We start from the raw sequence: 13361 nt of genomic DNA on the forward strand, positions 1-13361 counted from the left end.
GGGCCTGTCTTTTACTTTTATCTCTTACCCTTATGCAAGAGTCATGGTGATTTTCACCTTTCCTTTTTACATTTTATCCTTTGGCAAGCACATTGTGTTGGAAAGATTCTGATATATATATATATCCAATTGGATGTAAGGCATCATGAACTATTATTGTTGACATTACCCTTGAGGTAAAAGGTTGGGAGGCGAATCTATAAGCCCCTATCTTTCTCTGTATCTGATTAAAACTTTGAACCCATAAATATCGCATGAGTGTTAGCAATTGTGAAAGACTAAATGATAGTTGAGTATGTGGAGTTTGCTAAATCAAAGCTCTGACATAGACTCTTCCTGAAAATAAGATGAATTGTAATTGTTTGATGACTGATAACACGGTTTGTTAGTTTTCAAGAAAGTTTATGATCTATACTTTAACATGTGAATAGCTTGTTACTTTATCATGAGAAGTTTTATGAGATGAGCTACCGTTATGACATATAATGATGCTAGAAAAGGTGATTGAAATTATCATTGATCAAACTTGTGCACCCGCTAGCATTCACACTTCATAAATTATTTCTTTTATCATTTACCTACTCGCGGACGAGCAGGAATTAAGCTTGGGGATGCTGATACGTCTCCAACGTATCTATAATTTATGAAGTCTTCATGCTATTATATTATCAACCTTGGATTTTTGGGACTAACCTATTAACCTAGAGCCCAGTGCCAGTTTCTGTTTTCTCCTTGTTTTTGAGTTTTGCAGAAAAGGAATACCAAACGGAGTCCAATTGACGTGCCAATTTTTGATGATTTTTTATGGACCAAAAGAAGACCACAGAGCATCGGAGTTGGGCCAGAAGAGTCCCGAGCTGCCCACGAGGGTGGGGGGCGCGCCCAGCCCCACTGGGCGCATGGGCCTGCCTCATGGACAGCTCGGGCACCTCCTTGACGTGAGACCGATGCCAAAAATTCCTATAAATACAGAAACTTCGGAAAATTAACCTAGATCGGAAGTTCCGCCGCCGCAAGCCTCTGTAGCCACGAGAAATCAATCTAGGCCCTCTCCGGCACCCTGCCTGAGGGGGCCATCATCACCGGTGGCCATGGAGGAGTATCCCGGAGAGGCCATCATCGCCATGAAGGCCAAGGACCAGAGGGAGAACCTTTCCCCATCTAGGGGGAGGCCATGGAGGAGGAAGCACAAGGGGGAGAAGCTCTCCTCCTCTCTCTCGGTGGCGCCGGAGTGCCATCGGGAGGGGAATCATCGCCGCGGTGATCGTGTGATGTTGTTTTATGCCACATATTATGATCCAATGATGTGTTGCCATCCTATGATGTTTTGAGTAGATATACTTTGTCTTTGGGTTGATTGATGATCTAGATTGGTATGAGTTGTATGTTTTATTTTGGTGCTGTCCTATGGTGCCCTCCGTGTCGCGCAATCATGAGGGATTCCCGTTGTAGGGTGTTGCAATACGTTCATGATTCGCTTATAGTGGGTTGGTGAGTGACTGAAACACAAACCCGAGTAAGGGGGTTGTTGCGTATGGGAATAAAGAGGACTTGATGCTTTAATGCTATGGTTGGGTTTTACCTTAATGATCTTTAGTAGTTGTGGATGCTTGCTAGAGTTCCAATCATAAGTGCATATGATCCAAGAAGAGAAAGTATGTTAGCTTATGCCTCTCCCTCATATGAAATTGCAATAGTGACTACCGGTCTTGTTAACAATTGCCTAGGACAATTCCGCACACCGATCCACCATTATTCCGCACTCGCTATTTATAATATTTAGTAATATATTCTAACTTTATGATAACAACACCTACTTTTATGTTTTAGGTCTCCGTTACCATACAAAGTTATCCTCTTCATACCCACAACGTAGTTTTATTTCTCGTTGCTAGTTGGAAGCAAACGTTCGGTGTACGTAGAGTCGTATCAGTGGCAGATAGGGCTTGAGAGAATATTGATCTTACCTTTAACTCCTTGTGGGTTCGACACTCCATACTTATCACTTCCACCTTTGGAAATTGCTACGATGATTCCCTGCACTTGGGGATTATCAGCCACCATGATGAGGAGGGAGTAGTCCATCCTCGGGGCTGAGGGTTTGTACTAGTAGCTATGTGTTCAATCTCCCTCTCTCGTGTTCTTGAGATGTCACGATCTTGATGTATCGCGGGCTTTGTTAATATAGTTGGATCATATGGTGTTTTCCCCTCTCTATGTTGTTGTGAATTGAGTTTTTCCTTTGAGATTTTGTTTTAACGGATTGAATACTTTTATGGATTTGAGAACACTTGATGTATGTCTTGCTATGAATACCCGTGGTGACAATGGGGTATCATATTGATTTACTTGATATGTGTTTTGGCACTCAACTCGCGGATTCCCGAGGTGACATTGGGGTAATCTATGCATAGGGGTTGATGCACGTTCTCGTCTTTGTTTCTCTGATAGAAATATTGGGGCACTCTTTGAAGTTGTTTGTGTTCGATTGAGTATTATTAATCTGAAATTGTTTGATGTGTATCGTATAATTAACTCGTGGATACTTGTGGTGACATTGGAGTATCTAGGTGACATTAGAGTTGGTTGATGCACATCATACGGTGTTATTTTAGTATGAACTCTTGGATAGATCGAACGGAAAGAATAACTTTGTGTTATTTTAGTACGAACTCTTGAATAGATCGAATGGAAAGAATAACTTTAAGGTGGTTTCGTACCCTACAAACAATTTCTTCTTATGTTTTCCGCTAGATAAGAACTTTGGAGTGATTCTTCATTGCATGTTGAGGGATGGTTATATGATCCAATTAGATTAGCGTTGTTGAGAGATTGCACTAGCGAAAGTACGGACCCTAGGCCTCATTTTCAAGCATTGCAATACCGTTTGTGCTCACTTTTGTTACTTGCTACCTTGCTGTTTTTTATTGTTACTATTACAAAAATCAATATCTACTATCGTTACTACACTTTTATCACCATCTCTTTGCCGAACTAGTGCACCTATACAATTTGCCATTGTATTTGGTGTGTTGGGGGCACAAGAGACTTTTTATTATTTGGTTGCAGGGTTGTTTGAGAGAGACCATCTTCATCCTACGCCTCCCACGGATTGATAAACCTTAGGTCATCCACTTGAGGGAAAATTGCTACTGTCCTACAAAACTCTGCGCTTGGAGGCCCAACACGAGTCTACAAGAATAAAGTTGCATAGTAGGCATCAAAGGCCCATGAATTCGACAGCGCGTAGAAGGCCCATGAATTCGACGGCCCATAGGAGGCCAATGGTCACTACAACAGGTAGCGGGGCCATGGTTACTAGCAAATCGCGGAAAAAGAACTGCAGTGACTACAAGCAAACAAATAAACAAGACAATAAGGAAATAAATAAGCAAGCAACTTATGCTAGGCTATTACGGCTATTACAAATATTACTTCCATTGGGCATCAAAATTTGCCACCAGTGCAGATATAGTGAACAAAGCAGCATATTACATACACTGGGCGTCCAAATTGGCCACCAGTGCAAATAAACGCATCAGCAAAACAAGTCTAGAACTAAAACCACTTCAGAAGAGCTCAAGAAATGATATCCTGGGTACCCACCATGCTAGAAAAAAGCTTAGCAAGCTTATTAGCTTTCTCTTGTTTGGCGCTAAAATCCTCCAATGCTTGTTGTTGCACAAAAATTACGCATCTGAATTCTGCAGGGGCTTCCTCAGTCATTCGGCTTCTTGTCATAACACAGCTGACTGATGTCTTTCAGCTTGTAGCTGAGACTCAAGAAGCCGAATTGATTCAGGCAGCGACTTCGAAGAGCTTGTGCTAGCGGTAGTGGCCAGTAACTCAAACACTACATCAAGGCAGGACTTTGGGGTTGTCTTACTTTCTCCAAGATAGTTTTTATCAGCTTTATTTTAGACCAATAGGGTTGTCTCACTATCTTGAGCTTTATCTGCATTACTTTATCTACCATTGCATAGTGGGGTGCTCTTCTCCAATATTTTGTCGGCATTCTACAAGAGAAACAAGCAGACACATCACAAGTTTAGCATGTAGTATATGAATTTCATTTTGGTAAACCGGTTCAGTACTAAGGTGGACAGGATAACAACATGAAACAAACATGTATCCATGTACTATGGTTATTGTATTGTCTATATCATTCTAGTTTATGTTGCCAAATCAAGATAGAGACACAGTTCAAATCATATTTGTTTAAGACACAACAGCATAGACAGAATATAAGTGTGGGAAACTACACGACACTAACAACACTTGTAATGTGCATGACATGAGAACATAACTGTTTATACTATTGAAACTGAAATCAACATAGAGCAAGTTAGGACAGCAAACCAATTAAAGAAATAGGTTTAAAACATACATGTTGTGCCATTGGAGTTTCAGTTGCATCCTTCAAATTTGTAATTAGTTGGTATGACTAAATACAGTTATGCAAGAGCAAAGGAGTATGAACCATAGCTACAGAACCTGACCTGAGAACAATTCTTCTTTTGCTTTAACCATTGAGTTGGGGTTCAAAGTGGTGGTCCTCGTGCTTTGGGCACTGCAGTTGCCTTACTAACTGCTCATGTTTGGGTGTTGTGTGGAAGAGACGGTGTTGTGTCCACTGGAACTGGGTTACTATCTGCTGGGGTTGGGGTTAGAAGGGGTGTAGCTGGTTCTCTATCGAACGGGGTAGGGGTACAATCTGCGAGAGTCTGGGTTATGTGTGGTGGGGCTGGTTCTTGGGCAAGTACAACCGTGGTTCTATCTGCATCAACGGGTAGCACTATCTTTTTTGAAGACCGTGTTTTTACTCCCTTAGATACTGCCATCACCCCCTCCAATTCAAATGGCTGATAAACATGAAAAGTAATTGAATGTACAGACATTGTATGATAGACAGGTGCAATGGATAGTGGGGAATAAAAGAGGGCGGAAAATAATTCACATTTATGTTGTCTAACCAAACAGGATAGCATGACACAATTTCACATATATGATGGCTAACTAAACAGGATAGCATGACACAATTTCACAAATATGATGACTAACTAAACATGATAGAATGACATAATTCAAAATATGATGACTATGTAAATAGGATGACATGATATAACTATATGATGTGTTTATTAAATAGGTTGGCATGCCATAATTCACATACATGTCGTCTATGGAAACATGATGGCATGATATAATTCACGGATAGAATGACATAATTCAAAATATGATGACTATGTAAACATGATGAGATGATATAACTATATGATGTCTTTATTAAATGGATTGGCATGCCATAATTCAGATACATGTTGTCTATGTAAACATGATGACATGATATAATTCAAGTATATGATTTATATACTAAGCAAGTAAGCAGATGGCAATCACATATATGATGTCTAAACTAAGCAGATGGCATTCAATATTGTGTATATGATGTAAAAACTAAGCATTGCAAGACAACATATGCATGATATGAGTAATATAACCCTGCCAAGTTTGAGCATACACCTCAGGGGGAAAACAGGTTGGTCATCTGTCTCTGAATCCTCCTCTGAGGAGCTATCTGTAACCAGAAAGATATCTACTTTAGCAGGTAGCATTGTCTGCTCTGAAGACCTTGTTTTCACTCTAGATTTTTTCATCACCGATTCAAATGGCTGATGCATAGGAAGAGTAGTTGAATATACAAACATTGTCGACAAATGAAATACGTAATACAAAAAAGGATGGCATGATATAATTCACATATATGATGCTTGGCTAAACAACATGGCATTGCATAATTCACATATATAATGCCTTACAATAAGATAGTGTTGCATAATTCACATATATAATGTCTTGCAACAAGATGGCATTGCATAATTCACATATATGGTAATTAGACACTAAACAGGTGGCATTCACACAAAGCATGTCTAAACTAAGCAAATGACATAAGACATCATATGCACGATATGAGCAATATAACCCTGTCAAGTTAGAGCATACACTTCAGGGGGGTAGGACTGGTCATCTATCTCTGGATCCTCCTCCGATGAGCTATCCGTAACCAGTAAGATATGCGCTTCGTCAGATAGCATTGTCTGCTCTAAAGACCTTATTTTCACTCCAGATTTTTTCCATCACCATGTCAAATGGATGATACACAGGAAGAGTAGTTGAATGAACTAACATTGTTGACAAATGTAATGTGTAATTAAAAAAGGATGGCGTGATATAATTCGCATATAAGATGACTGGCTAAGCAGGATGGCATTGCAAAATTGACATATATGATGCCTGGCTAAACAAGATGGCATTGCATAATTCGCATATATGATATAGAAACTAAATAGATGGCATTCACATAAAGCATGTCTAAACTAAGCAGATGACATGTTTGATGTATAAAGTAAGCAATGCAAGGCGCCATATGCATGATATGACCAACATCAGCATGCCAAGTTAGAGAAAAAGACCTCAGGGGGTAAATAGAAGTGGTCTGCTCCCTCTGAATCCCCCTGTGAACAGTTATCTTTCTCTTGATTACAATCTGGAATGGGGGGTTGCCTTTGCGCCCTCCATGGAGCGATGTCTCCATGAAATTTTATTGCCACGCAAGGCTCGTCTCTTTTGCTCTATATGTTCAGTACCATTGTGTACAATAATTGACATGCATAGAAATAAAACACAATGAGATTATGTAAGGAGTGCATGCAGAAATCCAGAGTCATGGTAGCAACCTGTGGATAGACCCAAAACCAATGATAGCAGGCAGATAATAGCTTCAGTTAAAAAATGCAAATAATTGCTCCTTTGATGTTTGTTTCCCACCCAACATGAAATTCATAGTAGACACCCGAGATTAACCAGATAGTAGACAAATACTATTCGTTGCTGCCCCGATATGTACCCCACAACCATTTAAAAACTCAAGTTTGAGCATTAGTTTGGACCTGACTCAGAGTCTAAGAGGTGAACATGACAATAAAGTAGCAGGTAATATTAAGCGATGCATAATGTAAGCAGACACAAAGAAGTGCGACCTCTCTTGCAGACTCGTATAGTCCTCAAGGTCATCTGCTTAGTTGATGATGGTAATGCAGTTGTGGTGGCTGTCAGCGGCGGGGAAGAAGATCTGAGGTGGCGATAGATAGTCTGGAGGGCGAACCCTGCTGTGGTGGACCCTTCCATCGTTGGAGCAACTGAGCTGGGGTGGACGACGGTGAGGCAGGAGCGGGACAAACCACAAGGTTTTCTTTGACACCTATCTATAACAGAAGTAATTCTTAAATGTCTCATTTGAATGGGAGGATTCTAACAACACAGGATAGGAAATACACAGGAATATGATAGGAATGCACGTGCGAAATAGAGCATTTAAAAACATAGGATTTCTGTCAATCTGGGTGTTTGGTTCACAGGAATTGGAAGATCACAGGAATGCAAAGAAGCATGATCAAATTAAGTCAAACCACAAGAAAATGTACAGTTATAATGCTATTATTATGCTACTACCACTTAGTCTTGTTCTTCATTAATAGGAATTTGAAAAGGAGGGCCAAGTGGATATTAAAATTTCTATGGTTTTTCTTTGAAAGTGACACTAAAGGAACAAATCTTACAGTTTTCCTTTTCTCCATTCCTTTGAACCAAATGCATGAATAGTACCACCATAAAAAACTTTCCAATTCCTATGTTTTTCCTTCACTTTTCCTTTCAACCACTGGCAATTCTAGTAGGCAGGCTTGAACAGGCAAAAGCCTACACTCCAAAAATGTTTCTGTGCTACTTCTACTACTTTGGACCAAGACCACTGCCCTACTAGCTCAACTCCCAGGCTCATCTACACATGCACAGCTCCAACGCGCAGAAATAGATAATGATGACTTTCGAGAGAGTCCATCATAGATAGCTAACTTGCCTAGTACCTCACTACTTGTCATATAGGAGAAACTAATCGTATTTCTCATTATTACGCGTGCTCAATGGACAATATATATATATAAATGTAGAGTAAAAAACGATGCAACAAGTGTACAACCTCTTTGGCGAATCCATGTCGATCTCAGCATCATTGGGTTGGTCGTTGAGGACACGGCGGCTGATGTAGCTGTCGGAGGCGGGGAAGAAGATCTTAGGTGTCTCGAGATGGAGCCGAGGGTACTGCTCCGCTGTGATGAACGGTTTCGTTGTTGGAGCAGCTCCGTTGAGGTGTACGACGGCGAGGCTGAAGCAGGACAAGAGAGACAATGTTAACCTGAAGTGGTATTCTAATAGCATCACCAAAAAGTGCTAGATGTAAAATACATCAGCCGCTCATCTCTAAACTTAACTGTCGAAACTGAATTTAATTGTTGAAACTGAATTTTATTGTCAAGACTGAATTTTGCTGTCAAAACTGAATTTTACTGTCTAAACTGAACACACTAGTAGCAGAAAAGCAATGCACTAATAGTTTTGGCCGCTCGAGCACTAGTGGCAGAGTAGCAGTGATCTAAATCGGTAGCCACTCTAGCAGGTAATGTACTACCAAAGAGCAGTCAGGGCAGCTAGTCGTGCAACAATAGCAGCACCCTAAGTAGCAGTGCGTGCGAGAGCCGGGGTAGCTGGTCATGTAGCAGCATCTCGGGTAGCAGCAGCAAGAGTTCGAGCGAGAGCCGAAGCTGCCGCTCGTGCAGCAGCAATGCGAGCAAGAGTAGAGCAACAACGTAAGCAAGAACAAGAGCAAGAGCAGAAAAAGCAAACAAGAGCAGACCAGGCATGCGACCGAGAGCAAGAGCAAAGCAGCAACGCGAGCGAGAGCCGAAGCAGCAGCAACAGGGCCAGCGAGAGCCGAAGCAGCAGCAGCTCCTGCTGATGTGGATGTCGCCGCCGAGGGAGCGACGCCATGGTGGAGAGACGCCATGGAGGAAGTGGCCAGCGACGCCGCCGTAGATGGAGCCGCGTCATGGCGGCTCGGGATCGGGCACCGGCAGCACCGTGAGATCGAATCAAGAAGAAAATGCAACGATTAGTGTAGAACCTCTTTGGTGGCACCGATTAGGCCTCTGCTTCATACGAGGAATCGGTGATGATGCTGCTATTCCGGTGGTGCAGGTGAAAACGGCGCTGTGAGAATGGAGGTGGCGTGATAGACGAGACAAACATTGGGGCAGCTCCTTGGAGGTGGAGGATGGGGTGGCTGAACTGGTGGGACGACGAGATCGACAACGGATCCTCATCCGGTGTGATGGATGAGGGACATCGAGCTGTTGCGGTGGATGATATCGTCGGGGAAGAGGCTCCGACTGGGCGGCGGTCGGGTGGTGGACGGAGGAGGGTGTGGGGCTTCACGGGTTTTTGCGGCCTCTGTGTACGAATGGGGGGTGGGGCGAAGGGGATGGGAGCAGGGAACCATGGCCTACGGACGCGCTTGTTTGAAATATGGGGTAAGTTACGGAAGTACCCCTACCTGTTTGAACCATGGGACATCGAAGCGAGGTTTTCGGCTGAGGGATAGAAGGGGGATTTCGCGTGTCTGGGCGGTGCAACCGATTTCGGAGGAGGAGGGAGTTTTCGTGCACGTTAAAATTTCAGGGTAACAAGGCGCGGGTTGAAAAGGCGGGAGTTTCGCAGCACAATAGACAAAGAGATGCTAGCTTGAAATTTCAGGATAACAAGGCGCGACTTGAAATTTTGGGAGAACAGCTTAACGTGTACAAAAAACAAAAGAAACGACAATTCGCATCACACTAGAGAGAGTCATGTCCCATTGTACTATATTACTACAAATGTCATTAAAAAACAACAACAAAAAGCTAAAAAAACAGGAGAACAAGCTTAACGTGTATAGTATCAAATCAGTTTGCACTTCCTCAACAAGAAAAAATCAATTTGTACCGTCTAGCATATGGACTACATTTGAGTCTATTTTCCCTATTTGAATGGGATTGTACTCAGGTTAGTTATACCACCATCTAAATATTATCTTCACAACACATGACATGAATATAGGAGTAGTAAATTCCCATTTAAATATGAACTACATGTATATATGATCTCGAATTCAAATATGTGTATCCATTTTATGTTGGATTCAAATCATAGTACATGTATGCTCTAGGTAGATGTTCGGAATCTAAACCATATTTGATACTATGTACAATGTGTTTAACACGCGCAACACACACACACACACACACACACACACCCCATTTAGATATGAGTTGCGAAAGCCACCCATCATCTCCAATTTGAATAGTTTTGCCCATGCATGGATGCAATGTGGCCAAACGATGCCTGCCATCGGTATCTCAAATTCAAATCAGTTTGACCTTATTCGATGTGTATACACTATAACATGCTCGATTCAAAACCACACCACACATATCTTAATTATATTCATGCATGCATGGGTTTCATTGTAAGCAGCATAATTTGGAGATTGTAGTCTCCTTATCTATTCTTGATTAAAAAGATCTCCTCTATATGAGGGATACCACAATTTATATTGTAATGGGCATATATTTCACGTGCTTCTTTCATAATATGCCCAAATTCATAAGCTAGAAATATAGTGGTAACACGCTTAACGTAAGGGTCATGAAATATTAGAGAATTCTAGAAGGATCCTTTGTATGGAATGATACATGTGAACAAATTGTCTTTCATGTTCAACTATAAGCAAATATATTACATCTGCAAGACTAGAAGTTTTATTAAGGATTTACCCTCCTAGCATAGGTAACATACTGGCACAAATAAAGAAATCATGAATAACACCTTTTCCAATAATATTACCGCTACCTACAAATAAAGAATGATGATTTTATCTAAATTATACTCCTAAGAGAAGGTCTAAAGTACTCTTATGGTCCCAAGCTCAAATGAGCTCGGGATGAACAGTAGCACTGTCGTACAGGAAAAATCCCCACCCCTGCTAAGGATGCTAGCGAGGGTCGCCTTGATTGAGAAAATCATCGGCAGAAACACCACCATACATCAATATCAGCATACAACAATAACACGGCCATACATCATGTGGAAGTGAAATTACCTTCAGTAGAAAGAGATCAGAGGGAGGGGACACAAGAGATGGAGCCCATCGTCTAGAGATAGACGACGAAGGCTCGATTTATCTAGAGGTGGTTGAAACAGCAAATCCTGGGTCAGCTGTAGGTTGAGTTGTTGACGGCTGGATACTGAGTTAGGAATGGTGGAGCTCGGGACTCGGCGCGGGGAGGGGGGGTCGTACACGGACTAGCGAGTTTGGAGGCGGCTGAGGAACCGTGAGGCTCGAGGATCTACGGTGTCTTAGGAGCTCGGGTGTGGCAATGTAACTTGGGGACTATGTCAAAGGATAATGCACAATTTGCTCCATTTTCATCTCACAAAGTCACATGAATCACACTAATCATTAAAAAGATAACAAAATACAAAAGTAACATTAAACACAAAGTTCAACAGATAATAGTAACATGTCATGCGTAAGAGTGAAAAACAGACAAATGACCAGAGTAATGAAAATAGGCGAAAAACAAACAAATGAACAAAGTAATGAAAAGGCTCGTTAATAACAAGGGTTAACAAAAAATCCACACACAAAAGTGTCATATACATGTTCACACAGCTCTTTTTAAACATACCATTGACATTTTTTAGATGTCATAGAAACATTTCACGCACCCAAGCAAAGAACCTTCTATATTACTCGCATGATTCATGATTGTTTTCCCAATGTGAAACAACTTGCGACGACATTGACAATGGCCATACAGTTCTTATCCTTACCCATCCTTATATTTTTCACTCCACATGCTGTACAACGCATATACCTTCCATTTCTTAAACTTCAAGTTTCTAATCAAAATTTGCCAAATTGAACATTTTAGTCTATGGAGTGATGAAAATGAATATGGCCAATACCAGATGCTAAATTGTTGATCCACACATGATGAATGGGCTTACAACCAAAAATAAAATGTGATTAACTAGAACAGCAAACAATGTTATACATATAAGCAGATTCGTCTCAGTGAAAAATCAATTGGCTGCAAGATAAGAGTGGAATTTTTTGTACAAATGATGCACAAAGACAATCATCAAGTGGTAACAAAAAATCCCTGCTCTCTGATTGGCCGATTAGACCCTCCCACGGATCGTGCCCCCAAACTGATCTCCGCCGCCCGCTCCTCACAGATCCAACGGCTGGCGCACCGCATCACGCGGATCGCTCCCCCCGCCAGCGACGCTCCCGCCTCCCAATAAAACCCCCCGCCCTCGCCGCCGTCCAAACACACAAGCTCGGAGCATTCCGATCCAGACCAGCCGCCCCCGCATCTCGAGTAGTTTCCAGCTCGCCGGAGAAGCAGCAAGCAGGATGGCCGGAAGGAAGGGCGGCGACAGGAAGAAGTCGGTGACCAGGTCCGTCAAGGCTGGGCTCCAGTTCCCCGTCGGCCGCATCGGGCGCTACCTCAAGAAGGGCCGCTACGCGCAGCGCGTCGGCTCTGGCGCCCCCGTCTACCTCGCCGCCGTCCTCGAGTACCTCGCCGCCGAGGTACGCACAGATCTCTCCCCTCCCCGAGCACCTCTTCTTCTCTGTTCTTCTTGTGTTCGACGGATAACTGACAGATTTCGTTTTTGAATCGCAGGTGTTGGAGCTGGCCGGCAACGCTGCCAAGGACAACAAGAAGACCCGCATCATCCCGCGCCACCTGCTGCTCGCCGTCCGCAACGACCAGGAGCTCGGCAGGCTGCTCGCCGGCGTCACCATCGCCCACGGCGGCGTGATCCCCAACATCAACTCCGTGCTTCTCCCCAAGAAGTCCCCCGCCGCCGCCGAGAAGGAGGCCAAGTCGCCCAAGAAGAAGACCACCACCAAGTCCCCCAAGAAGAAGGTCGCCACCAAGGAGTAGAATTCCGCATAGCATAGCCATTGTTGCTTAGATCCATTTCTCATGGACAAGATGAGCAGTCTTTTGGTTAGTTAGACGAGTAGTGGTTCTGTCCTTAGATTCGCTGAGCAAGGGTGACATTGTGTCTGTGATTTCTGTAGGAATGGCTAAATATGCAATCGTTCAGATCTTGATTCTCTTGTTCTATCTGTGGATGCAATTGATCTTGTTAATCCTCGCTACCTATGCTGTTTTGTACCAAATTCTCACTTCTATCATCTGAAAAATTCCCCAATTCCTTGCTCTCTAAATTATGGCGCTCAATTTCAAACAATGATTGTAAATCCCTTATGAAGATCCACACAATCATATTACTATTGAGCTGTAAAGAAAAATTTGCACCTGATGACCAGCTTTCTGTCAGTCAGCATCACCATCTTAGACTTGCTCAAGCATGTACCAGCGAACCACAAAAGCGATGCCAAGACA

At 42.6% G+C, this 13361-nt stretch overlaps 1 protein-coding gene across 1 annotated transcript; it reads left to right on the plus strand.

The window, feature by feature from the left end:
* The first annotated feature begins 12275 nt into the window (after positions 1-12275).
* On the plus strand, positions 12276-13066 carry LOC109745209 (histone H2A.1). Its single transcript, XM_020304341.4, has 2 exons — positions 12276-12535; positions 12630-13066. Exons 1-2 carry the CDS (start codon positions 12359-12361, stop codon positions 12891-12893), a joined length of 441 nt encoding a protein of 146 aa, XP_020159930.1. The 5' UTR covers positions 12276-12358; the 3' UTR covers positions 12894-13066.
* Positions 13067-13361: the final 295 nt, after the last annotated feature.

The sequence above is a fragment of the Aegilops tauschii genome, chromosome 6, assembly GCF_002575655.3.
Source record: "Aegilops tauschii subsp. strangulata cultivar AL8/78 chromosome 6, Aet v6.0, whole genome shotgun sequence".
NCBI classification, from domain to species: Eukaryota; Viridiplantae; Streptophyta; class Magnoliopsida; order Poales; family Poaceae; genus Aegilops; species Aegilops tauschii.